Source organism: Ochotona curzoniae, unplaced genomic scaffold, assembly GCF_017591425.1.
Source record: "Ochotona curzoniae isolate NIBS_2020 unplaced genomic scaffold, NIBS_Ocur_1.0 contig_883, whole genome shotgun sequence".
NCBI lineage: Eukaryota > Metazoa > Chordata > Mammalia > Lagomorpha > Ochotonidae > Ochotona > Ochotona curzoniae.
The window spans coordinates 6,385,637-6,412,554 of record NW_024466599.1 but is presented as its reverse complement, the minus strand read 5'-3'; the positions used below and the strand labels follow the sequence as shown (position 1 = coordinate 6,412,554).

The window sequence follows — 26,918 nt, the reverse complement described above, 5'->3', positions numbered from 1 at the left end:
ATTTGAGATGTAGTCTGGACTCATTTCATCAGTAATTCATTCACCCACTTTAAAAAAAAAAAGGAAGAAGAAAGGAAAGAAGAGAAAACAAGACTGCGGGCGGGGCACAGAGCTCGGTTACAGTATCTGCTAGGCGTGCACTCCAGCCAGGCTACAAGCCTGGAGCGTTTTCCCCGGCTCCCGGCCCGTCCTCCCTGATCCTGTCTCCACGTCTTCCTTTGGCTTCGCCATCCCCTCCGCGGATCCCAGCGTCCGGGTTTTGCCGGGTGTGGGAGCGGCTGGCGGCGGGCTTGCGCGCGGGGACGGCCCAGGACGTCTGCGTGCAGCGGGCGGGCGTGGCGTCCGGGGCGCGGGGCGGCCTCTCTCCTCCCGCGGCCGGCGCCGGGGCTTCTCGCGCCTGGGGAGCCGCGGCTCAGCGGCTGCGAGCACCGGGCGGCCTAGCCGGGCGTCGCCTCCGAGCGAGCCTGCGGGGAAGGCGGGAAGGCGGCGGCAGCATGAGTCAGCAGCGGCCGGTCCGGAAGCTGCCCAGCCTGCTCGTGGACCCGGCGGAGGAGCCGGTGCGCCGCCGCTGCCGGGACCCCATCAACGTGGACAGCCTGCTGGTGAGCGGAGCGGGCCGGGCGCGCGGGGCGGCCTTGGGCTCCCGCGCTCCGGCGTCACGTGCCGCGCGCTCCCGCCTTGCGGTGGGCCCTCGGGGGGCTGGACCGGGGCTGGTCGGGGGAGCGCCCGGCTCTGCGGCCTCCCGCGCTTTGCTAGCACGAGGTTTCCATGCTCCGTCTGTGTTCGTGGGCCCTCGCCCCGTGTGGATGCTTTGGGGAGGGATCCCTGCTGGCACGTGCTTCACCCGGGAGCTCACCCACCGCCTCTCGACCTTGGCGGCCGTCCTCATCTTGAGAGGATTTGGTCGGAGCTGCGAGCTCTGCAAAGAGCCCTTGACTTTGCGCGGTGTATTGGGACATGAACGCATCCTGGAGGATTGGGTGTCCTGCTCCGTCCTGGTGTGACTCCAGCTCCGGGCAGCCCAGCTGTCCACTGGACATGCCTCCCGGGGTTTCAGACTCACCCAACACTGAATACGTATTTTTAGCCAGGCAAGCAGCAGTGTTGCCGTGGCCTGTCCTTGCCCATCACTGGAGGCTGACCCCACCAGCCTCCCCCATGTTGATGGAATCTCTCCTTGTCTGGGCCTTTGCCCGCGCGGACCTGCCTGACCACGCCCCCGCCTCCCGGCTGGGGTGTGCTGTTTCTCAGTGGCAGTTCCAGGGTACCTGCGGGGTCCTTCCCATCTGCCTCCATGTGGGAGCCCGCCTTTCTCTTTAACCTTAGCCCCAGTTCAGGGACGGCTTGCGCAGACGCCTTGCTGGCCTCTCCAGGCTGCCTTGGGTTCCCTGAGGGCTTTCTCCCGCTCTGCTGACCACGTGCTGAGGCCCTCACATGCAGCAGGTCTGTGCGCTGCGCAGCTCCACCGAAGCGCCTTGGTGCTGGGCAGGCGTGCGGTAACCAAGGTCACGGAGTGGGGACTCCGCTTGGACCAATGAGTGTTCTCTTCCTGCTTGTAACAGGGCTGGAAACAGGCTGATGGTTTGTGACCAAAACAGTCTGATGGACCTTGTGCTGCTGCACAAAGATGCTATCCGTGTGTCTTGCTCAGTGTCTGTTGCCTGACCAAATGCTGCACAGCTGTCTGGGGGTGCGAGCAGGGAGAAGCTGGCCCTGGCTGGAGGGGCATTGGGGTGCACACGGCTGTAGGGCAGGTTCGAGGGTCACAGCCAGGTGCAGGGACAAGGAGAAAGGTCTGTGTGTTTCCAAACAGCCCCTGGTACTGCCCCCACCCTGCCCACAACGGGGAGGGGGTGATGCTCTGGGGAGATAGCTATGGAGGCGAATATTTGACCCACTTGGAGCGGGGCTTGGGAGAGACAGATCTTGCACCCACTGGTTCACTCACAAATGGCTGCAATGCCCCAAGTAGAAGCAGGCCAGAGCCGGGGGCAGCTCGCAGGTCTCCCGCAGATCTCCCACGTGGGTGCAGGGCCGGCTTCTGCTGCCTTTCCCAGGTCGTTAGCAGGGAGCTGGATGGGAAGTGTGGCAGCCAGGACATGAACCTACGCCATGTGGACACCAGTGTTAGAGGTGGCAGCTTTACACAGCACTGGCCCCCACAGTGCTACTGTCTTAGTGTTAGTTGTCATGGAGACGCACAGGTTTCTGTGAAGGCGTGGCGGAAAGTTTTTTGGCTTCGCTTGTTTACAAAGTGAGGAGTGTTGGTTTGGAGGCAGCTCTAGCTCCCGCAGAGCGATCCCGCGTCGGAGCTGTGTCTCAATGATGTTTTATCTGTGTCCCCACAGCAGCCAGAGGGTCCCTGCATGATGCCCCCACATCTGTGGTCCCTTGCCTCCATGTGCGGCACCATCAGGAACAGCCACGGGAGAGTGACTGGAAATCAGTACCCCTTGCTGAGCGACAGCTGACGGGGGGCCAAGAGCTGTGCATTCATGCTGTTGTTTTCAGCTGCCAAGTTAAACTTTTGTATCTTCTTTTTTTTTCAGCCATCAAAAATAAGAATTAACTTAGAAGATAACGTACAGTATGTGTCCATGAGAAGTAAGTTGACTCCTGAGCAGGGTTTAGGTTCTGCAACTTGAATGTGCTGTGGTTGAGATGGTTGGTTTTGCGTGTGAGCTGAGTTGATGAGAACCCCAAGGCTTACTGTTTACACACAGGGAGGTAAGGCTTGGAATCAGTGAAAACTCCTGAGGCAGCCAGCCGGGACAAGTGCTCGCAGGCTTGTGTTCTCCAGGCCTGGGGTGTCACTTTTAGAACAGCTTCTAGTGCCTGTAACCTCACCCTAGTGCACAGTCCACAAAGTGGACATTAGGAGTCTGAGCCGAGCAGTGTGCGGCCACAGAGACCCCGAGCGTGGGCCCGGGATCCCGGTCAGTCTGTGTGTGTCGGGACAGTAACGAGTGCCTGCAGCGGGAGAGCCGGGAGCAAGGAGCCAAGGTGCTCCCCTCAGAGAGCTGGTCATCTGAGCCCATCACCCCGTCATAGCAGCGCAGTGCAGTCACTGGCGCAGCTGTTAGGTAGCGAAGTACAGTGGTCTCCGCTGGGGCAGCTTGGCAGTAAGCTAGAGGGCAGCCTCTGGCCCTCTGGGTTTTCTCCTTCTGTTCTCTCTCCCCTTCGTCACACCTGCCATGGGTCGCAGTGGAAGCGCTTCTGTACATGCCCTGAATGTGGCTCTGAGCTCCATGGATGTACAGGCCCACAGATCAGTGCCCTCCCCAGCTGGCTGCCCTTGACCTCCAGGCCTGGCTGCCTTTCCCTTGAGGTGTTTCCTGGGGGGCCTGCCCCCCAGCTCTGTGCACCTGGTCTCACAGCCCTTGAGGGCTCCTTGCTTGCTTCGTATTCACGTGCTGCACGTGTGTGACCTGGGGCACAGAGTGGCTGAGTCGCTTGGCCATAGGAGGGTTCCGTACCACACCTGTCCGTTCTAGCTGCTGAGCTGGCATGTAGCTCCCAGTTCAGATGCCAGCTTCTTTCTGAGCTCCTCCCCACAACCCTGCCATCCTGCTGCCCATGTGACTGCAGGGATAGAGGCGGGGGTCATGGGACCTGAACTTAGGTTGCATAGGGGGGACTCAATTCTTGGGGTCCCTGCTACCAAGTGGGAGACCTGTGTGGAGTTGTGGCTCCTGACTTCAGCCTGGCCCTGTCCTGACTGTTGTGGGCACTTACAGAAGAGAATGAACCAGCAGATGAAATGTCTCTTTCTCTTTTTTCCTGCATTATAGATAAATAAACAACAAAAGAAGTCATCAGACAGGAAGGGCCTTTGATGTGGCTGAAAAGTTATTTAAAATTTTTTCTAAAGAATGCTCCAGCTTAAAGACGGAGTGAGGGATTTACTTTCACAGCTCATTGCTGACTCTTATTGAAAGGTGCAGACTCGCTCACTCCCGTGTCCTGGGGAGGCCGTGGGAGCTGACCGCCTGGCGTATCTGTTAAATCTGAAAGCTTTTTCAGACCTGGCCTGGCCCGTGTGTTTGCTGTCCAGCCCGAGAGGTTTATGGCGTGGAGATGGAGTCAGGGCTTTCTGCTCAGGAGGGATTAAATGATTTCCGAGTGAGGTGTGACTTGAAGTTTTACAAATGTGTTTATTTTGTTTCCCAGAAGCTCTAAAAGTGAAGAGACCTCGTTTTGATGTGTCACTGGTTTATTTAACTAGAAAATTTATGGATCTTGTCAGATCTGCTCCTGGGGGTATTCTTGACTTAAACAAGGTTGCCACCAAACTGGGGGTACGGAAGCGAAGAGTATATGACATCACCAACGTCTTGGATGGGATCGACCTGGTGGAGAAAAAATCCAAGAACCACATTCGCTGGATGTAAGTTGGCTTTAGACTTTTCATTACTTTTTCCCCTTTCTCCTCAAGGGACAAGTCCGCATTTAGACGTGGCGCTTTGACAATGTTAATCTAGGTGAGAGAGGATTCAAATTAGAAAGGAGTCTAGAAACGGTTTTCCCACAGTCCCACAAAGCACACACACAGTTCATTTTTGTCTTTCTACCATGAGGGCTTAAACACACAGTGCCGTTCTGAGGTTAGGGAGAGATTACACTGAATGGTATCAGCTTGAAATTTAGGGGGGATTTAAGATCATGGGGAGACAACGTATTACATTTGATTCTGACCGGTCGTTGGTGCTGGTAGTCCCATGCTAGTGGGTTGTGATTTGGGGGTTCTAGCTTTGGGGTGCACAGGAATCTGCATTCTCAGCCAGAACCCCAGGTGCCGGATGCCAGGATCACAATCTCAAGTCCAGGGCACCTGCAGGACACTGGATGCGGTTAGGAAGGACCCCGTGAAGAGGAGGGCTGGGGGCGTGTGCCGGCAGTCACAGACCGGGCAGGTGTTTGGGTCAGGGTGACACATACAGGCCTTTAGGGACCCAGACAGTCCTGTGAGAGACCGCAAGATGCCTCTGCAGGATGTCGGTCATCAGAGGAGAGGCTCATACGGCCGGTGATTGTTGAGTGGTGCAGAACACAGATCTTACCAGACTGCCTTCTGAATCGTGAGTTAGCATCCTACGTGAACACCAGCAAGCACAGTAAGAGGTGAGGGTAGTGGGCAGTCCCTGTGTATTTTCCATACGGAGTGAAGGCGAGAAATACAAGTTGACTTGTATGTGGGCGTCCACACTCTAGCTGTGGAGACACACCTTTGAAGAGCAGTGGATACGATCAGTCAGCAGGAGCCTGGTGGGGGACTGTGGACCTGGGGAAGTCGTGGCAGAGGCGCTGTCCCTGGGAATACTCTTAAGTCAGAGATGGAGGGTCCTAACATGGCCACGGTGCGGTGTGTGGCAGGGCCTGGGCCAAGCTGCCACTTCGTGCTAATACTGTGAGCTGTGGACAAGGGCCCCACGTGAGGGCAGGAGCTGCGAGGCGGGCTGAGAGGCAGGGTCTGTAGGGAGAGGTGTTGGGGAGCTGAGGATGGAGCCAAGTGCCTGACATGGCAGCAACAGCGCAGGTCTTGGGAGAGCTTCTTGTCACCCTGCTTGCAGTGGTTGTATCACACAGATGTCATTGCAAGGCTTCTTTCTGCTTTCTAGAGGCTCTGACCTTAACCATTTTGGAGCACTGCCCCAGCAGAAGAAGCTGCAGGAGGAGCTGTCAGACCTGTCGGCCATGGAGGAGGCTCTGGACGAGCTGATCAAGGACTGTGCCCAGCAGCTGTTTGAGCTAACAGACGACAAAGAGAACGAAAGATATCCTTCAGGGCTGTGCCTCAGTAGCATGGGGTCTCAGAGGCTCAGTTTGTATATCCAAGATACAAAATTGGGCGGGCCTTTAAAAGGCAAAAGTTCGCTAGTTCGAAGGGACTTCCAAAAGTTCATGGAGAAATGAATCAGCAGGGTATGCCAGGGCTGTGATCTTGTCCCGCGGCGAGCTGGATTCCACGAGTAGCTCCTGCTCACACAGACCGGGGAGGCTGTGGGCATGGCGCGGTGTCTGGGTTGCTTTTGCTTTTGTTTTTCTTTGTAATGCACATAGCACATGCGTGCACACACCTGCACCTCCTGCACTGTTGTCTGAGGTCCTCTCCTGCATGCCCTTCCTGACCACCTCAGGGCTGCAGCCTTGTAGACTTCTGTTTCCTCTGCTTTAAATATTCCAGCTGTTTTATTTCCTTTCTTTCTTTTTTTTTTTAAGATTTATTTATTTTTATTACAAAGTCAGATATACAGCAAGGAGAAGAGAGAGAGAGAGAGGAACATCTTCCATCCGATAATTCACTCCCCAAGTGAGCACAACGGCCAGTGCTGTGCTGATCCGGAACCAGGAGCCAGGAATTTCCTCCAGGTCTCCTACATGGGTGCAGGATCCCAAAGTACTGGGCTGTCCTCAACTGCTTTCCCAAGCCACAAGCAGAGAGCTGGATAGGAAGTGGAGCTGCCGGGATTAGAACCGGTGCCCATATGGGATCCCGGCGCATTCACGGTGAGGACTTTAGCCACTAGGCCACGCCGCTGGGCCCCGACTTTTATTTCAAGGTGAGAGCAGAGCCCACCTGTGCCAGGTGCCCCAGCCCCAGCCATCACAGGTCTGGGGGATGCATGGGCAGGTGGGAGCGTGTTCTCTCTCTCGTTCTCTCTGGTTAACTACGTGAACTCTAAGTGAGCTTGTTGAAGCCCCTGCAAGCGCAGGCGTGCACAGGCGGACCATCCCTGCCTCTGCCCTTCAGTGGGGCCCTTCCTATGGTCTCTCCTGTGTGTGACCCCCCCCAGGGGCAGCAGCAGACCCTGGCTATGGAAGCCTTTGTTCCTGTAGTCCAACGACTGTGAACACAGGGATATTGGCTTTTATGGAACTCCCACTTCCCCATGTGTGGCCTCGGGCCGCCTGGCCAGAGCCCAGTATTACTGAGCCCCACACCCAGGGAGCCCTGACTGTGGTCCTGGCCCCCTGCCTCTTTGTCCTGACCTTTTTGCTGCTCTGTCCCCATGGGTGCCTCTGTGAGGGCCACACTGATTCAGAGGTGACCCCTCCCCCAGCATGTAGGTTCCAAGAGTGCTTGACTGTGTGGGAGTGAGACCCTAAGCTGCTTCGTAGCTACCGTTTCAGCAGCGTGAGCAGCAAGCATGGGGGACATTGAGATGGGACAAGATCGGGGCACCCCGAGAGGCTTGCTCCTAAGTTGCTTCTGCCTTTGCGATTTTCCCCTCTTTCATTTTAGGGGGTTCTTACCAGAACCCAGAGTGTGTTTTTCCAGTCACTGTGGTAAGACCTACCAGCAAGAGGGAGCCATGAAGCGCTCCCCCACCTCGGCTTGCACTGTGTGCGGTGTCGGCTTACCCACAGCCCAGCACAGTCCATAAGTCACTTGGTAATTATCAGGGAGACTTTTTTTTTTTACATTTTATTTATTCGACAGAGTTAAAGAGAAAGGCAGGGAAAGAGAGCGAGTCTGCATTGGTACACAAAGGAACAAAATACCACAACAGTCGGGTGGGAGACAGGTGCTTCATCGGGTCTCCCACCTGGGTGCAGGGACCCAAGCACTTGGGCATCTTCCTCTGCATTCCCAGGCACATTAGCAAGGAGCTGGATTGGAAGTGGAGCGCCTGGGACCCGATCCTGCACCCTTAGGAGGTTTTGGTGTTGGCAGGTGGCAGCTTTGCCCGATATACCACAACACTAGCCTCCATTGTTAAGGTCTTTTGTTGGTGCTCTTTCTGTACTTTATTTATAAATTAAACCTTAAACAAAAACAGTTCATCTGGCTGGTGCTGTTGGGCCCAAGCATGCCTTGCAGATCAGGAGAACCCCTTTGCCCACGTGTGCTGTGTCAGCTTTGTTCATACGCTTCTCCGAGAAGTTGCCGTAGTCGCAGTAATTCAGTTACGAGCCCTTTTTATTTTTGAAATCATGAAACTACTGTGAAACAGTAGTTATCCATGAAAAAAAAAGTGAGCAGCTGCTTTCCTTAATGGTGAATTTATATCCCATAAGAACCAGAGAGCCCCATTAAGAGGTGATGAGCAGTGAGCCCCATCACTCGTGTCTGTGTCAGGGTCCTTGACTGGCTTTCACACTGGCATACGTCACCTACCAGGACATCCGCAGCATCCAGGCCTTCCATGAGCAGATTGTGATCGCCGTGAAGGCTCCGGCTGAAACGAGGCTGGATGTGCCCGCACCCAGAGAGGTGAGTAGCCTGCCTGGGGGCTGGGGGCTGGGGGCTGGGGGCAGGGCCCTGGTCTGTGCTTCCTGTGGACTCACGTAGTGAGGTGGCGTCTAGGTCTTCTTGAGGAGGGAGCCAAGCCCAGAAAGGCGACTTAGCCTTGTCCGCCTCCCACAGGAAGCAACAAAACTGGACTCGGCACTGGGGTCTGGCTTTCCCAGAGTCCCCAATCCTGCTGGAGCAGCCACCAGGCTGGCCCTGCCACAGACCCCAAAGGAAGGTCCTGGAGCAGCCAGGGCTCTGAGAAGTTGCTTAGCCTCCGACAGCTGAGTGCCAGGCTGCAAGTATCATGAAAAACTCAGTGTGTGTCACTAGTGCAAATGGTCTCATCGACTGCTGGGAAAGTATGGCGAGGCTGTTGCAGCAGGCCACATGGAGAGGGTGGGCTTGGGATCCACCAAGATGGCTGTTCTGGGGACGGAGCCTGGGTCCTGCTGCTCTCGGCACTCCCAGCCAAGTGAAAAGCCATGTCCCCACTGGCACTTTCAGATAGGTCCCGGGAGCCTTGGTGACTCTAGTAAGCAAAGCTCTGTGGCTGCTGCCTTGTCCCCTGCCAGGACTCCGTCACCGTGCACATCAGGAGCACCAAGGGGCCCATCGACGTGTACTTGTGTGAGGTGCAACAGGACCCCCTGAGCAGCAAGACCCCTGGCCGTGGTGGGGCCGTTACTTCCAGAAGCAAATGTGCAGAGCCCCCTGAGGAAGGTAAGCCCAGCCACGCGTGGCCTGGAAGACAGCAGAAGATTCCAGCAGTTTCGGTAGCTGTAATTTATGCATGCATATAGTGGCTTTAAGGTATCTTTCCTTTTGTCCTCAAAAATGTGAGTTAAAAATTTGCAGGGTGATTCTTACTTGTAGTTTAGAAGAATTTCTGTAACTTTATGGCTGAATTTCAGCTAGCTGCCAAGTCCTGGGTCCCCAGGCAGGGACTGCTGGTTGGTTTCTAAGGAGGGCAGGTTCTGCGAGTGGCAGGTGCACTGGCTGGCGGGCTGGCTGGCTGTTGTGCTACCAGTTAAAGAACGGGGTGCTCTCTGCCCATCTTCGAGCCGCTGCTCTGCGTTCCTCCCCACCTGCCCTCGGGTGCCATGCAGGAACCCCCCCATGTGTTCTCTTGCAGAAGAGAAGCCTCCTCAGCAAGGGGAAGAACTTGAAGTGAGCAACTGAGGGTCGTGAATGCCCCAGTGTCCTAGCAGGGCAGCGACGCGTCAGCTCGGACCTCGAGCAGTAACTCGCCCGCGAACCTTGGTCACCCGCGGTCCAGCACCGAGGCAGTGCTGTCACTGAAGGCATTGCCTGGCCTCCTGGGTCAGCGGTCATTGCAGTGTCTGCGCCACCAAGCAGCTGTGTAGTTCTCACTGTGTTCCTGTCAGGGGAGTGGACATCTCGCTGAAGACTTCCCGGGGTGTCCTGGGAACCCCCAGCCAGGCCTCAGCTGTCTCAGTGGCACTCCCATGCCTTCATCCCTTTCAGGACTGGGGTCCATCACCCAAGAAGTGGCCTTACCCTGGTTTGTGTTTGCAATTAGCTGTGTTCCCTGAAAAGGTGCACACGTGTGTGTAAGTGTAACCTGTGTACGTGTCTGAAGACACACGTGTTGTGTCTGCACGTCACTCCTCACCCCTGCAGCCAGCAGCCTGTATCCACCGGGGGCAGGCAGACACCCTGCAGGGGTCCCTGACTGCTGGGGACCCCTGAGATGAGGGTTACAGGCGAGTTTCTCCCAATTTCTACACTTAGAAGTGTCAGAGTGTGCTGCACTTTTAAGCCCATGGATTTAATGAAGGTGTTTTAATATGGGTCCCAGTACTGAAATGGGAATCGGACACGTGTTCCTCTCCTGTCTGTGTCCCAGCACATGGGTGGCTTCGGGGTGAACAGCCACGCCCGCAGGCCACAGGTCATTGTCACAGGAATTCACTCATCGTGAGGACTGGCAGCTGAGCTTGTTTGCAGACGGAGTCCGTGCCCCGTTTGTGCTTTCTGACCGCAGCCCACGACCCCGCCCTCTGCCCAGCTCCCGTCCCGCCTTTCCTGGCTGTTTCTACCTCATGGGGGAGTCCTTACCGCTCTGTGCCTCAGCGTACTCGGTAGTTACCTTTCGACTGTGAAGCCCGGAGGGACTTGGCCGCAGTGTTCTCGCCTGGCCCACGGAGGGCGCTTCAGGAACGCCCGGCCCGGCCCCGAGGGCCTTGTCAGGTCCTGGCCCATGACACCTGCTCACCTAGCACACACAATTCTAGAGAGCTTCATTTGAGTTCTCTTGTTTTTAAAGAAAGACACAAAACAACTTGAAATTAAAATCATGTGTTAAAATTGTGCGCAGTGGATTCCAAAATTGAAATACTAGAACATCACGCCAGCAGGCCCTTGGTTGATTGCAGACCTGGGGTCTGTAGGCACTAGGGTTAGCGAAGCAGCATTTCTCCCCATCATTTGTTTTATACCAAAAAGGGGGGAAAAATCTTAAAATTATTCGAAGAGAAGCTGCAGCGGTGCTGTTTTTTACATTGGACTAGCTGGTGATGGGGGAGGTGGAGACAAAGTAGACATGAGAGGAATGGCAGGTGCAGGGCCGATGAGCTCTAGTGAAAGCAAGGGTGTGAGTGAAGAGTTGTGTGTCGCCCGGCTGCTCCCTCTGTGTAATGGGTGGTTGTCAAATTCAACTCCCATGTGACAGTTTAAATCATGAGAGTGGCTGGTGTCAAAGGGTTTAGCAGAAGGGAAGAGGCCCAAAAATGGTTTCTGAAAAAGGAATACTGAGAACTGGGCAGGGTGTTCCCAAAGCCCAGGCAAGCATGCCGGGGTGACGGGTTGGGAAGGGATCCTCTGGCCCAGTGTGAGGGTCTGTGCTTCCCATCCAAGCCTCAGTCCCCTGCGTGGCAGCCGTGTCCCTCCACGGTCCTCCATGTGGGGGCCGTGCCCTGCAGGTGGAGCTGCCTGCCGCTGTTTGCCACACTCAGTTGTTTCCCCACCTTCTCCCAGCCTCAGCCGCACCCCGCAATCAGCCTTCAGTAACCTTGCCTCTCTCTGACTTTAACTCCGGGTCCCCACGCTCTGTTTATGTGTGATTGGAAAAAGATCCTCTACCTACTGGTTTGCTCTCCAGATGGCTACAATGACAGGCATGGGGCCGAGCTGAGCCCAGGAGCATCCTCTGGGTCTCCGGCATGGGTGAGGGGCCTGAGCACCTAGGCCATCAGCCATGGCTTTTTCCTTCGGCAGTGAGATCAGAGTGGAGCAGCCGGGACCTAACCGGCTCCGTGAAATGCTGGCATTGCAGGTGGCAGCATTACCCGTCACTTCATGAAGCATGCGGCTGGTCTGTCTGCCAGCCCCGACTCGCTGATCTTGCCCTGGCTCAGAAGTCTGTTGCACAGTCTAGTTGCTACCACAACCCTCACCATCCGTTCCCTCCTGGCACCTAGGGTGATCTTTTTCTGCCTTGGTTGCATCCTTGCTGTGCCTTGCCCTGTACTCCCTTCCAGCACAGCACTTGGGGGCTGTGGTGTAGCCCCTGGGGGTGATGGCTAAGGTTTCCTAGCGGCCATCCTGTGCTTGGGGTGGGCAACTGTGTGTGTAGGATTCAGGACACTTGCTGCTTGATTGAAAAAGATGCCTGCATTCAATCCAAGTCCCCCAAATGTGAGTATACAGAAAATGATTCTCAACAAGTTGAATGCACTAGCAGGAAAAAATATTTGCCAATCTTGGGTTTTGCTGAAGGTTACACGGCACATCTAATTGCCCTTGGTTGCAGCGGAAGATAGACAGCTTTGTGCTGTTGTCTGCTGGGAAACTCTGAACTTGACTCTTCAGGCCCAGGAGGGCACCGACAGGCAAGCAGGCAGCAAGTCAGTTGCCCATGGACTGATGGTGCCCCTGCAGACCTGGGGTTTGGGCTGGCACCTGCAGTGCTCAGCTGTGTCCCAGAACCCCTGCCCCCACCCCGTACTCAGCTCGAGCTGCTGCTTCCATACAGGAGTGCAGCGGGGAGTGTCAGGCCAGGCCTTGGGTCCATCGCTGAGCCCTGGCCTGGCAGCTTGGTGCTGTGGAGAGGGGAAGCTGTACTCGTTTAGTCTCCAGGCAGAAGAACTTGGGGGTGAAACAAAGCTGGGGGCTTCCAGCATGGCCTCAGCCACCTCAGGAAAAAGGAATGACAGGGAAAGCCATTTTGGTGCCAGCATCCTGTATGGGTGCCAGTTCAGGTGCCAGCTGCTGTACTTCCCATCCAGCTTCCTGCTAATGTGTCGGAGAGTAGCTGGAAGATGGCTCGAGTGTCTGGGCACAGCACTCCTTTGGGAGAACCAGTAACTCTGACATTCAAACAATCTTTGGAAAGGGGATTTTCTTACACGCATGAGTGTGGAGGCAAATTCTGAGGGGCTTGCTCCCTGTGGATGTAGACATCTGCCAGAGGGAGCCATGCCATTGTTTTTGCCAGATCCCACTGGGCAGGGTCTGGAGCTTGCTGCTGGCACCTGGTGGGGAGGACAGAGAGGACCCTAAGTGGGATGCCCAGGGAAAGCCCATGACCAGCCAGAGCAGAGGCAGCCAGCCTTGCTCCACAACCCCAGGCCCTGTCAGCTGTGCTCAGGACCCTGCAGCGTGAAGGGGCAAAGAGTGAGCCTTGACTGCCTGGGGCCCCATGTGGGGATGGAGTTCAGCCATAAGGAGGTGCGACCCGCCCCCAGGCCGCTGTCACCTGTGCCTGATGCATGTGGGTTTCCCTCCCACAGCCAGGGTAGGTGGGGGTGACCCAGAGACGAATTTCTTAGTAGGAAGCTGGAACCAAGTTCCCTCCGATCCCCAGGCTTGCCCAGAGAGCAGAGCCTCCGTGTCTATGAGCAGCCAGCAGGAAGGGTACACTTCCTGCAAGTAGGCCGTGACTGACAGCCACAGGGCACAGCTCAGTTTGGTGCTTTAGAGAGGCACTTGTCCGAGGTTCTGAGCAGCCACGGGCTCAGCTGACAGGGGAGAGGAGATTAGAGGGCACGGCGGGCTTCCCACTGCTGGCCAAGATCTGCTTTTGCATCTCCCCTGTAGAGTACAGAAGAGGGAAACGCTCAGCCTGGCCAGCTGGCTGGGAGAAAGTGACTTCGGCTGAAAAGGCCACCATCTCTGGAAGCCACAGCAACCAAGGATGCCACAGCAAGGCCATCCACCCTGGCAGACTGCCAAGGATGCCACAGCGAGGCCATCCACCCTGGCAGACTGCCAAGGATGCCACAGCGAGGCCATCCACCCTGGCAGACTGGGCACAGGTCCCGTATCAGTCCCTGGTGTGACTGCCAGCTCTGCTCCCCGTCTCAGCTTCTGGCAGCAGGAGGCAGCCCCTGTCACCCACGTGAGAGACCCAGATGGAGTTCCTGGCTCCTCACTTCAGCTGTGGGGGGTGTTTGGGGAGTAAGCCAGTACATGGGAGTCTTCCTAACAAATGATAAGAAATTAAAAAGATAGGAAGCTGCAGGTTGCAGGTGTGGCAGCTGGCATTCCTAGGGCCTCTAGTGGTGTGGATCGCTGAGGGACTGTGGGACAGACTGTGCTAATAGGTAATATGTTGCTGCAGTATTACTGATAGATGCGGGGGCCAGCCAGCAGTACCTGACACAGGCCACTAAGTGGCAGGGATGACGCAGCTCAAATAATCACCCAGGATCAGGGTCATCATACCTTTGGCACACACGGACTTGTGGCCAGTTGCTTACCACGTGCCAGGCTGAAATGCCGCTTTAAGTTCAGTGGCTGGCTGCTGGCAGACCCGATCTGACCCAGACTTGTGTGCTGAGCGCCTTCTAGTGGTAGTTTTCGTTTCCCATCCTGATTCCCTGATTTTCCATGCTGGGAAATCCTTTTCAGATCCCGTGCATGTTCAGAAAGTGAGTTGACACTAATTTGTACAGATTCAAATCTGAAGGGGGCAACTTAGCAAGAAAGGATCCCATAGTGGAGAAGGTTGGCATCACATCCTGGCAGGGAAGGTGCTTCTGCGTGGGCCTGCAGAGGCAGGCACTGCCCAGACCCCTGGAACTCAGAACATGCTGCCACACAGAATGTTGGCCCAAGTGAGCAGGACAGGTGTGCGGCAGCAGGTGGTAGACATGCCCGCTCGTGTACCTGCCAGGATCTTCCAGGATCCAATGAGGAGGCCATGTGTTACACCGTTGCCTGCAATCTCTACAGGTGTACAAAGGGGAAGGTTCATTTCAAGTCAGGAAGTTGGCCTTTCGCCTGTATGCTTCATGTTCAGTATCATTCCTCGAGGAGTCGCAGCTCCCGTTTGATGCATGGCCCTTGGCGCTGCCATTGGCATAGTCCTGGGACCAGAAGCTGCTGCAGCCCAAAAAGCGCAGGCCAAGCCAGGCACAGGCAGCACCAGCACCTGTCTCCAGGGTCGCCTGGCTCCAGACAGATCCCACGGTCACAGTCAATGGATGCAAGTTACCTTCAGACCTTTCGAAGCTCTAGAGGAGGATGGTGTTACGACTAAAGCCCTGGATACATGGGCAGCTGTTTGGCACAGCAGCTCGGATGCCCACCGTATTGGAGTGCCTGCTTTCAAACCTGAGCCCCAATCCTGATTCCACCTTCCTGCTAAAGCACATCCTGAAAGACAGCAGGGGACCGTTCAAGTGCATGGGTTCCTGCCCCTCATGGGACACTGGGTTGAGTTTCCTGCCCTCAGCATTGGCCTCACCCAGCCTAGGCTGTTGTAAGTGTTTGGGGAGTGAATCAGTGAATGGGCTGTCTCTCTCTCTCCCTCTCCCTCCCTCCCTCCCTTTCAAATAAGCTGAGACTAAGTAAATACATGAATACTTTTTATACATAAGTAAAAATCTGCATAAAGCAGCAACCAATGCCCCATGTGTCTGGGCCCATGTCACCCACATGCGAGACCTGGCTGGAGTTCCAGGCTCCGACCTTGGCCTGGCCCAGGCCAGCTGGGGAGTGAACCATCAGCTGGTAGATTCTCTCTCATTCTGCCTTTCAAAAGCTGTCTTTTAAACAGGACTGGGTATGATGACAGACAGAAATTATTATATAATTGATCTGTGTTCCGTAAAGACTACGGTAGTATTTTAGAGTCCCTTCTGTAGACCAAGCTTGGTAAAGGGCATGGGAAAGCTAGAGGGAGCCCCCAGCATCAGAGGAGAGCAGCCAACAGCACCTTCCACCCTGGATCAAATGCCTGATGTGACAAGTTAGAGTGGCTGGCGTCCAAAACTAGGAGCAGTAGGGTGGCCAGAAGTTCCTATCAGAGAACAGCATGGAACATTCTAAAGCAAGAATGGGAGACTCACTGGGCCAAGGCTACAGTGGGAGGGGAGCTTACATGGGTGCAGGGAGCCAAACATTTGGGCTGTCTTCCACTGTTTCCCAGGCATGTGATGGGAAGCAGAGCAGCCAGGACCTGCACTTTGATATGGGATGCCAGAGTTACAAGCATCAGCTTAACCCACTGAGCCACAGCACAGGTCCCTAAAGTATTCTTTATGTACAGGGCCTGTCTTGTAGCAAGGACGGTCATGCCTGGCCATCTGCAGGTTACCCCACTCCACCCCCCATGGACGCCCAAATCCACATACGGCTGGAGAGGCCTGGAACTTGCACAGAGCCTGCACACATCCTCCTGATTTCCTTAAATCGTCTCTGATGACCTGTAACATCTAAAACCCTGGGAGTGCCGTGGAGACAGCTGTTCCACTGTCTCACCTGGGGAATCGAGACAGCTTCAAATCGAGGCCTGTGCATGTTCAATACCAGGTTTTTTTATGCTCTTCCCAATATTTTCCAAATCTGTGGTTGGTTGACTCCACAGATACCAAGTCCACAGCACAAACTGCACAGAAACACGAGGCGTATTCTTGCCCTGCAAGTGGAGATGGGCTAAATCTCCAACAGAAGCAAGGTGCACCTGAATCCTGTTTCAGTTGTGGCCATGAAAGCCTGTGTGTTCTCAGCGTCTTACACGACCTGACCTGCCCTGCCCAGAGTGGAGGTGCTCTGTTTGCCTTCAGGGATCCTCGGCTAAGGGCCGGCACAGGTGACCAATCACGCTGCCCATGGCATGTGGGCCTCCTGTGAACAGATTGTCCTTGCAATGAACGTGCTGGCCCCACACAGCTGAACTTCCAGCCCCCAGAGAAGCAGGTGGTGATCCCTGGGTCTCAGGATGCCTTTGAGCAAGTGGGAGATTAGAGCACACTTGCTATGAGTCATGTGGCCATGATGCTATTGTCCTTGGACAGGCGTGTTGCTGCACCTGCCGGAGCTGTGCACACTTGATGAGCAGCCTCGGGTCCTGAAGGAGCGTGTAGTAGAGCTGGTTTTGTGGTGAACCCTTACAGTACCATTCTGGAACAAACGTCTGTTTTGTGGCTGTGCCTGTGATCCTGCCGGGGAGAGGCAGGGGCTGGCCTACGCTGAGGCTGCTGACCCTGTGCAGTGCTTTGCTCAGCTCCATGTACCCTGCTGGACAGCTGTTCATGAAGGGCATGGGCTCAGGTCTCACTGAAGGACCATCAGTGTCATCTGTGTGATGTCTTTAGGCGACTGCTACCAGGATCTTCCCACCCCTCTCCCCATCTGCTGAGAGGTGGACTCCTCCTGGGGAAGGACAGCAGTTGGAAATGGACCCTGTCCTGTGGTTAGGAAGTGAGCTGAGACATCCATTAGCACAGTGGGAAAGCTGCTCCCCTCCCCACCGGCTGAGAGGTGGACTCCTCCTGGGGAAGGACAGCAGTTGGAAATGGACCCTGTCCCATGGTCAGCAAGAGAGCGAGGGTGTCCATTGGCACAGTGGAAAAGCTGTTATTTGGCATGCTGCAATTCTTACACGGGGCTTGAGTTCAGTCCTGGCTCTACCCAGAATCCCAGCTTCCTGCCCAGGTCCCCCGGGGACACAGCAGATGACAGCTCAAGTGTTCAGGAACTCCGGAGAGAGATCCTGGTTCCTGCCTGAAGTTGCTCTTCTTTAAGATTTATTATTGTTATTTGAAAGACAGATTTACAGAAATAAGGAGAGACACACAGAGACATCTTCCCCTACTGGTTCACTTCCCAAGTAGTCGCAATGGTCAGAGATGAGCCAATCTGGAGCCAGGAGCCAGGAGCTTCTTCCAGGTCTCCTTCATAGGTGCACAACTTGAGCCACCCTCCTGTTTTCCCAGTCCATAAACAGGGAGGTGGATCAGAACCAGAGCAGCCAGAACTACAGCTGGCACCCATATGGGATGCCAGTGCTGCAAGGTGAAAGATTAGCCTGTTGAGCCACCACACCGGCCCTAGCACCTCTTTCTGTTTTGCTGAGCATCAAGCACAGTGCCAGGTGGGAGCAGCGTCCTGGGGCACACACAGGTCTGATAGGCCAGTGGAAAGCATCCAGGCTAGGCTAGGGACCAGCTGCAACCAATTCTGTGAACACACGTATTGCAGGAAGTCAGTCACTTGCTATGTGTGATTGACAGGCACAGCCTGGGCACAGCATGGCCCACCAAGTCTGTTACACATCATGACCCCTGAGCTGGCATCACTTTAAAAAAATCACTCTATGGGGCTGGTGCCGTGGAGTAACGAGCTCATCCTCTGCCTGCAGTGTCAGCATCCCATACAGGCATGGTTTCTAGTCCCAGTTGCTCCACATAACCTAGTTCCCTGTTAATGATCTGGGAAAGCAGCAGAGGATAGCCCAGGAGCCTAGGGAGACCTGAAAGAAGTGCTGGCTCCCAGTTTTGGATCAGCCCAGCTCTGGCACAGACAACTGTAGTCATTAGGAGAGTAAGCCAGTAGATGGGAGATTCTCTCTCTCTTAGTCTTTCTTTCCCCTTCTTTATGTACTTCCATCTTTCAAATAAAAACAAATCTTAAAAAAAACAAAACCACTTCGGGAGAGGGAAAGTCAACACAGTGGTTCGACAGGCTAATCCTCCACTTTCAAGCACCAGCATCGCATTTGGGCACCAGTTTGTGTCCTGGCTGCTCTGTTTCCCATGTAGCTCTTTGTGTGTGGCCTGGGAATGCAGTGGAGACTGGCCCAAGGCCTTGGGACTCTGTACCTGCATGGAATTCTTTGCATTCTATTTACATCTGATGATATAAAATTCTGTATATTAAACCTTAGCTCTAGAGGAGATCAAAAAGGATTGTGAATTGGGTGTGAAGATCATGGATTTAATGAATTGAAAAAGAGGTACAAAGGATGTGTCTTTCTATGGTGATAGGCATGCTCTTCATGCTATTGTAAGTGATGGTTAATTGCCGAGGTTCATTGAAATGTACATTTAATGTCTTTGCATTTGGAGCCAATGCTGTGGTATAGTAAATTAAGCCACTGCCTATAACATTGGCATCCCATTTGAGTATTGGGTTGAGTCCCAACTGCTCCACTTCCCATCCAGCTCCCTGGGAATGGCCTGGAAGAGCACTAGCAATACTTTGGAAAACAGTGAAAGATGGTCCAAGTGCTTAGGCCCCTGCCTCCCATGTGGGTGACCCGCATAAAGTTCCAGGCTCTGGCTTCAGCCTGGCACGGCCTTGGCCACTGCAGCCATTTGGGGGTGTGAACCAATGGTTGGAAAATGTGTCTCTGTGTCTTTCCTTTTCTCTATGTGACTATTTCAATGACATTTTCCCAATTGAGGTGCAAAGCAGTTTTAGGAGGGGTGTGCAGAGAAATCTTTCATTCCTTGGTGAGGAGTACTTGTTCTTTGTGTTCTACCTAGTAAGGTATGTGTGAGTCCATGCTGACCAATCTTTCCTTGTTGTTCTCTGCTTATCTATTCCAATTTGTGTGTGTGTGTGTGTGTGTGTTTGGGGGGGCTCTTGAGCGACCCTGATGGTCATTGCAGAGGGTGGGGATCCAGAGTTGGAACTATATAAGGCCCAGAGAAAGCTCCTCTCCCGCCAGAAGAACTTTTAAAAAACTGTTTATGGGACCCAGTGTGGTAGCCTAGCGGCTAAAGTTCTTGCCTTGGATGTGCCGGGATACCATGTGGGTGCTGGTGCTACTCCCGGCGGCCCCACTTCCTATCCAGCTCCCTGCTTGTAGCCTGGGAAAGCAGTCAAGGATGGCCCAGTGCTTTGGGACCCTGTGCCCATATGGGGGACCCAGAGAAGATTCCAGACTCTTGACTTCAGATCGGCGCAGTTCCAGCCATTGCAGCCACTTGGGAAGTCAGTCCGTGGACAGAGGATCTTCTTCTCTGTCTCTCCTCCTCTCTGTATGTCTAACTTTCCAAATCTTTTAAAAATATTTATTTATTTATTTGATTAGTTGGCTATTTCTTTCGTTTTTACAGAGAGAAGGAGAGGTGGGGACAGAAGATATTCCATCATCTGTTGGTTCTCTCCCCAGATGGCTACAATGGTTGGAGCTGAGCCAAATCTGAAGCCAGGAGCCAGGAGCCTGTTCTGGGTCTCTCACTAGGTCTCCCTATGGCTTTAAGGTCCCAAGAATTGCTGCACAACAAATTTGACCAGGCAAGGGAAAGCCTCCGTCATGTGCTCCTCCTGCTTTGTGCCGCCACATGCCCCTCCCACGGACGGTGCTCCATGCACAGCCCCGTGGGAGCAGGACAGAGGCGGACTGGTAAGTCTCGTAGTCCCCTTCCTCAGTGAAGTCCCTGCCACTCCCACGCAGCGGGAAAGCAGACGAGGTGGCCCGAGGCCAGTTGGAAGAAGAGACAGAGCCTGGGGCCAGGCTCCTGGGTGCCCAGCGCTGTATGCTGCCCTGACTTCCCACCATACAAACTCTCTCACACTCAGCTTCTCTCTCCAATAACCTATGGTGGACCTTAATGATAATGTCAGCCTGAAAATGTGTTCCTACTGCAAAAACAGTTGGAACTTCAAACATATTGATACGCTTCTTTGCTAACAGCCTTTTTAAATTTTTTTTTTAAGATTTATTTTTATTATTTTTTCATTGGAAAGGCGGATATACAGAGAGGAGAGACAGAGAGGAAGATCTTCCGTCCGATGATTCACTCCCCAAGTGAGCGCAACGGGTCGATACTATGCTGATCCAAAGCCAGGAGCCTCTTCCGGGTCTCCCACGCGGGTGCAGGTTCCCAAAGCTTTGGGCCGTCCTCGACTGCTTTCCCAGGCCACAGGCAGGGAGCTGGAAGGGAAGCGGGGCTGCTGGGATTAGAACCGGCGCCCATATGGGATCCCGGGCATGCAAGGCGAGGACCTTTAAGCACTTGCGCCACTGTGCCGGGCCCAGCCTTTTTAAATTTTGCCTCCATGTAATGGGGCCTGGGGTGACTATTCAGTCAAATGATCTAGTGGGTGATGCCAAGCTCACAGTTCTGTGGTGGTTGCTGACAGAGCAGGGCGCTGATGAACGGGGCTAAGCTTTCAGAAGAAAATGGACACCATGTCCAAATCCTCCAGGCGGTGGAAGAGTTGTCATCAGGAGCAGGCTCAAATTTCCATGGTCAGGAGGTCTTTTCTCTTTTTTCAATATTTATGTTATGTATTTAAAAGGCAGAGTGACCAAGACAGAAAGAAAAGGACATCTTCTGTCCACTGGTTCATTTCCCAAGTGGCCCTGATGTCCGGGGCTGGGCCAAAACCAAGAGGCGTGGAACTCCATCCCAGCCTCCCACGTGAGTGGTGGGAGCCCAGGTTCTTGGGCCATCTTCTGCTGCCTTTCAGGAGCATTAGCACGAGCTAGATGGGTAGTGGGGCAGCCAGTCTTGAACCAGTGCTCCAGTATGGGATGATGGGTACATACTATGCAGTGTCTTCACCCACTGTGCCACAACACTTTCCCCAAATAGCTTTCGCTTTATATTCCACCTTGAAAGTGTGTGTACAATCCTCTTTAAATATATTCATAATGGTGGCTGGCACAACGGCTCAATTAGCTGGTCCTCCACCTTTGAGTCCTGGCATCCTGTATAGGTACCAACTCGTGCCCAGCTGCTCCACTCCCATTCAGCTCTCTGTTCGTAACCTGGGAAAGCAGTGGAGGATGGTCCAAAGCCTCAGGACCTTGCACTTGCATGGGAGACCTGGAAGAACCTCCTAGCTCCTGGCTTTGTTTGTACAGTCTAACTCTGGCCATTGCGGCTGTTTGGGAAGAGAGCCAGAGGATGGAAGAGCTTTCTCTCCGTCCGTCTCTCTCTCTCTGTGAATCTGCCTTTCCAATAAAAATGAATAAACGCACACACACGCACACACACACACACACATATGAATACAGTCACGATGACTTAGCATCGTTCTTACTTATACTACCTCATTTGTGCAGCTGGCCTTGTGGACCAACACTGGACCTTGTTAGGGTGGTGGATTGTACCAGCTTCAGGTTGCACCTCCACCTGTCGGCCTTTGATGGGGCGCTTTATGATCTATGCACCACCTGTTGGTAACACGGACCACAGTGGATCACGTTTGTTGTGCAGCTGTGCCTGGAGTAGAGTTCCTCTTGTGTCCACATCACCTGGCTGCCGAGTGTCGTCATCTTTGCTGTAGAAATGGGGGAATCGGTGCTCCTGAGGGCAAGGCCCCTGCCCTTGCGTGTTCCAGCCTCACACTCCCATGGAAATGAAGGGATCTGCTTGCCGGGTAGGCTATGTGACTTGAGGTTCTTGAATTCTTTCTGCTCACAGGGTAGTCATGGGAGAAACTCCTCATTTTCATACACCTGTTCAGATGTCGGGACACCAGCCCACCCGTCCAGCCACCGATCTGGGTGTGACACATGCACTGCAGGGACAGTGGGTGAGAAGAGAGCTGACCAAAGGCTGGCTGGTTCTGGAACGAGTGGTTTGCATGTCACTAGAAAGGCTGTGTTGGTTAGTCAGTGAACCAGGGATCTGCAGCTGGACAATTCATGCAAAGACAGCTACTTAACGTATTTAGATATTCTGGTAACTCCTCAGAGCTTGGCTTCGGAAGTCTGTGCTGTTTATGTTCATGTTTGACCGGGCAATGGGGAATTTGACTTATTTTAGGCAGACTCACCCTAAGTCATCCGTCTCGGCAAATTTAGAAAATGATCATCTCACAGCTTATTTGCATTTCACAATGTACCCAACAGGATTTTCCAAGATCTTCTGGAAATACTTAACAGTTACTATGTTTTTTTTTTTTTTAATTTCAAAAGAGGAAATTGGGGCAAAGGGGAAATCAGGGGAGCAAAATAACATGAAACCAGGAGAAAGGTCACACTGCATGCCATACGGTGTGTGTCACTTATTACATGTAGTTTTAAAAATAAAACAGACTGGGGCCACTGTTCTAAAGCTGCGGCTGCTTGATCAAGAATCGGCATCTCCAGCCATGAAACTTCTTGTCCTTTTTAATCTTGTGTTCTTTCTGCCCTTCGCCGTGTTAGGAAATATCCCAGTTGATTCTGCTCCCCAACCATCCTCACCCTCGCCTCCCTCCGCCGCCCCCCCCCCCCCCACTGGCAGCCATCCATCACTGGAACTTTCCTAAACAAATGATGGCGAGGAGCGTTGGAAGACTCATTTGTCAAGTTACTTGGGGACGAGCTCAAGCTTCCAATTCGGGAAGCGGGCGGGCCATCAGCTGTGCCGCGTGCACACATCCTCCTGACGTCAGCGCCCCGGCTGGCGGCAGCTTTAGCAGCTCGCCGCGTGCGGTGACACCCAGGGGACGCGGCGTGCTGCGGGGAAACAGCTTGCGTGACATGTGTCTGCGGAGCTACAACTTGGCAGTGATGTCGAGGCACTTCTAGAGACCGTCACGATTCCCAGCGCTCAGGGTGCAACTCTGCCTCTCTCTTTGCCGCAAGGATGATGCGGTCGGTCCGGCATGCTGCTGACAGCGTGGGAAGCGTCTTCACGCCTGCCTTTCCCGGTGTTGTGTGGAGGAGGATAGCAAGGAAGCGCAAACAGCAGCATGGATGAAACGCCCTGTGCAGAATTTCCACCCCAAGCCACTGTGAGAATGGAGAGACATCAAATGCGCTGGGGAGGCTTGTAGAAGGTATGGGAAACACGCTCAAACCACAGCACAGACTAAAATTCTAAAGTCAATATCTGCTGAAGTTTAAAAAAAAAAAACATTTTTTTTTATGTATTTGAGAAGCACAGGAAATTCCCATATATGCTTGCTCCCTCAGCAGATGGCTGCCCGGCTGGGGCTGGGCTGCAGCCAGTAGGGGCGGCAGGAGTCCCGGACTTGAGCCCTCACCGTGCCTCTCGCCCTCTGCAATAGCAGCAAGCAGGAGCTGACAGCCAGAGCTCAGAGTTGAACCCAGCCGCTCCAATGTGGCACATGGATGCCTTTAATTAATTCATTAATTTAAAGTGTGTGTGTGTGTGGGGGGGGGGTTGTTGGTTTGTTTTAAGGCAGAGCAATAGAAGGAGAGACAGAGAAAGAAGTTCTGTTTGCTGGTATACTCCCCATCTGGTCATAATTGCCACAAGTCTGGAATTCCATCTGAGTCTTCATGCGGGTGACAGGTCCCACAGGCCATCCTGTGCTGTCATCCCACGTGCATTAGCTGGATCAGAAGTGGAGCAACTGGGCCTTGAACTGGCAACTCCAATATTAGATGTTAGCACCACACATGGTGGCTCAGCATGCTACACTCAACATCTTAGCCACGAAGCTAAATGCCCACTTCTGCGCTCTTGTATTCATTTATTGCCTTTAATGACTTTAAAGTACATTGTAATTTTTTTAAAGATTTATTTATTTATTGTAAAGTCAGATATACAGAGAGGAGGAGAGACAGAGAGGAAGATCTTCCGTCCGATGATTCACTCCCCAAGTGAGCGCAACGGCTGATGCTTTGACGATCTGAAGCCAGGATCCAGGAACTTCTTCCAGGTCTCCCATGCGGGTGCAGGGTCCCAAAGCTTTGGACCATCCTCGACTGCTTTCCCAGACCACAAGCAGGGAGCTGGATGGAAGTGGAGCAGTTGGGACACAAACCGGCATCCATGTTGGATCACAGCACCTGTAAGGGGAGGATCTAGCCAAATGAGCCATCATGCTAGACCACAGAGCTGCTTTAAATCCAGAAATCAGATTACATAACTCCTCTCCAAACTCCTCATTACATTCTTTAAAAAATAATATAAAAAGATGTATTTGTTTATGTGAAAGGAATAGAATTACAGAAAGAGACAGATTTTGCATCTGCTGATTCGTTCCCCAGGACTGGACAAGGCACTTCTTTTGGGTGTCACATGTAGGTGCAGGGGTCCAAGGATTAGCCCATCTTTCACTGCCTTCCTAGGTGCGTTAGCAGAGAACCAGATAGGAAGTGGAGCAGTTAGAAAACAAACCAGAACCTATTTGGAATGCCAGCTCCACAGGCGGCAGCTTTACTTGCTAAACCACAGCAAGGCCTCACCTCAGTGTATTCTGTAAAATCACACATACTGCCCCTGCCTCATCCTGGCCTCCGTCCCACACTGCTGTCGCTGCAGCTCACCCCATGCTGGCCGCTGACCTTCCTGCTGGTCAGCAGCCACAGAGCTCACGTGTATCGCAGGGCACTGACTCCTCCGCTGTTTCTGCCGCAGTGCTCTTCCTTCACACTGGGCTTGCCTTCGTGCACAGTTCATCTGCTTTTCTTGCAGAATCTCTGTGGAATAGTGTGTCAGAACCTTGCCTTCCCTCATCATTTGGCCCTTTTCCTGCTTGGCTCTTCCGTATGGCACCATTTCCACACGGACTCGTGCCAGGACTTGTCTCACCTGCTGTGTACTAGTTTCCCCTGGGGCTCGGGGTAGTAGGGGATGGGTCTACCCTGGCACGGTGCTTTGTCCACTGTGCCTTTAACAGTATCTATCCTCTGTGCAACACAATGTTGAGGACGGCACTGAGTCAGCAAACCAGGACAGGAGATCAGGACTGATCCAAAATTTCTCACAGATTGCCAGTTAGACTCCACGTTCCGTGGGCATAGCATCGCTTCTGTGCACTCGAGCCATGCAGAGGCAAGTTGGTCCATGATGGTAAAGGCGCTTACAAAGCAGAGAAAGCATGTTTGGAGTGAAGAGTGCCCTGGTGGGCCCTGGAGCGCCCAGCAAGCTGCTTCCTTTCCCGTGGCTCAGATCTCAGTGTGTTCCCAATACGGGTCTGGCAGGTTCAGCTCCTACCTAATACACATGGAAAAACAGTGAAGAGGGCCTGAACCCCTGACCCAAATGGGAGACCCAGAAAAACTCCTGGCTCCTGGCTTCGGCCTGGCCAATCCCTTCCCATTGTAGGGAATGGGAAGATCTCTCTCCCTTTCTGTCTGTAACTCTGACTTTCAAAATAAATACATCTTTCTTTTCTTTAAATAAAAAAAATTAAATTGTTAAAATCAGGGGCTGTCACAGTGGCTCAACTGGCTAATCCTCCACCTTGCAGTGCCATATTCCCTTATGGGCATTGGTTCTAGTTCTAGCTGCTCCATTTCCCATCCAGCTCCCTGTTTGTGACCTGGGAAAGCAGTGGAGAATGGCTCAAGCCCTTGGGACCCTGTACCCATGTGGAAGACATGGAAGCAGCTCTTGGCTACTGGCTTTGGATCGGCTCACATCTGGTCATTGCAGGTATTTAGGGAGTGACCCAGCAGTTGAAGTTCTTTCTTTCTCTGTCTCTCCTTCTCTTTGTAAATCTATCTTTCAAATAAAAATAAATAAGACTTTAAAAAAAAGTTAGACATAGTTCTTGGAGTACCACCAACTGGTCGCCAGGTGGAGACTGTCTACTCATGAGGCAGGTGTATTCCAGTTATGCTCTCACTTGAGCTATTTGCGTTGTCTTCATCACACATTGCTGAATCCTGACTTAGCTGTCTATCCCTAATTGTCCTGCAGCCTTGAGGCAAGAACTCGCCGACATGCCAGAGCCTCCTCTCTCATGCCAGTACAGTAAAATGCAGTAGAGACTGCTAAATGGCTCAGAAATATTGCAGAATTTTCTACATGAAGGGAGGTTAATGCAGTCCATATTGGACTAAAAAACGATTTTCCCCCCTCCCTTGGGATCCAGAAGATTTCATCAAAACCTCCTGGCTGAGTTTCAGTAAAACAAATCTGATTCTAATGATGTGTGACCTAGTGAGGACTGGAGCTCCAAGTGGGGGTTTAACCAAATAGGAATCACTAGTGTACCTGCCAGGTGCGATCCTGCATCGAGGTGCTGGAGAGGTCCTGGGCTCCAGTTACCGAGGCCCACGCCACTTTGGTCCCATGCCTTCCTGCGCCTGGGACAGCAGGGAATTCGAGAGTCTTCAGGTGGTGGTGGGGAATGTCCCTGTTGAATTCCTAATCCCTGAGAAGGAAAGTGACATGTAATTAATCATGGGCAGTCACCCACACCTGCAGGATCTGCCTCTATGAGTCCAATTTTAAAATATTTGGTGAGGGGGCGGGACCAGCATGATAGTGTAGCAGTTAAGGTCCTCGCCTTGAACACATTGGAATCCCATATGGACTTCGGTTCTAATCCTGGCAGCCCTGCTTCCCATTTGGCTCCCTGCTTGCAGCCTGGGAAAGCAGTCGAGGATGGCCCAAGGCTTTGGGACCCGGCACCCGCATGGGAGACTCAGAAGAGCTCCTGGCTCCTGGCTTTGGATTGGCTCAGGTCCGACCGTTGGCAGCCGCTTGGGGAGTGAACCATCAGACAGATGACCTTCCTCTCTGTCTCTCCTCCTCTCTGTATATCTGATTTTCCAATAAAAATAAAT

General features: G+C 53.4%; 1 protein-coding gene across 1 annotated transcript; it reads left to right on the top strand.

Annotated features, from left to right (window-relative positions):
• Positions 1-447: 447 nt before the first annotated feature.
• On the top strand, positions 448-9,709 carry E2F6 (E2F transcription factor 6). Its single transcript, XM_040992836.1, has 7 exons — positions 448-602; positions 2,550-2,604; positions 4,171-4,387; positions 5,619-5,774; positions 8,101-8,215; positions 8,809-8,956; positions 9,369-9,709. The coding sequence occupies exons 1-7, from the start codon at positions 495-497 to the stop codon at positions 9,413-9,415; spliced, it is 846 nt and encodes a 281-aa protein (XP_040848770.1). The 5' UTR covers positions 448-494; the 3' UTR covers positions 9,416-9,709.
• The last annotated feature ends 17,209 nt before the right edge of the window (positions 9,710-26,918 follow it).

What these genes read in the sequence shown, in the direction of transcription:
- E2F6 (XM_040992836.1), top strand. Translation starts at nt 495, where the DNA reads ATGAGTCAGCAGCGGCCGGTCCGGAAGCTGCCCAGCCTGCTCGTGGAC. An exon ending in ACAGTATGTGTCCATGAGAA is followed by an intron (nt 2,605 to 4,170) that starts GTAAGTTGACTC and finishes TTTGTTTCCCAG; the next exon opens with AAGCTCTAAAAGTGAAGAGA. An exon ending in ATGTGCCCGCACCCAGAGAG is followed by an intron (nt 8,216 to 8,808) that starts GTGAGTAGCCTG and finishes GTCCCCTGCCAG; the next exon opens with GACTCCGTCACCGTGCACAT.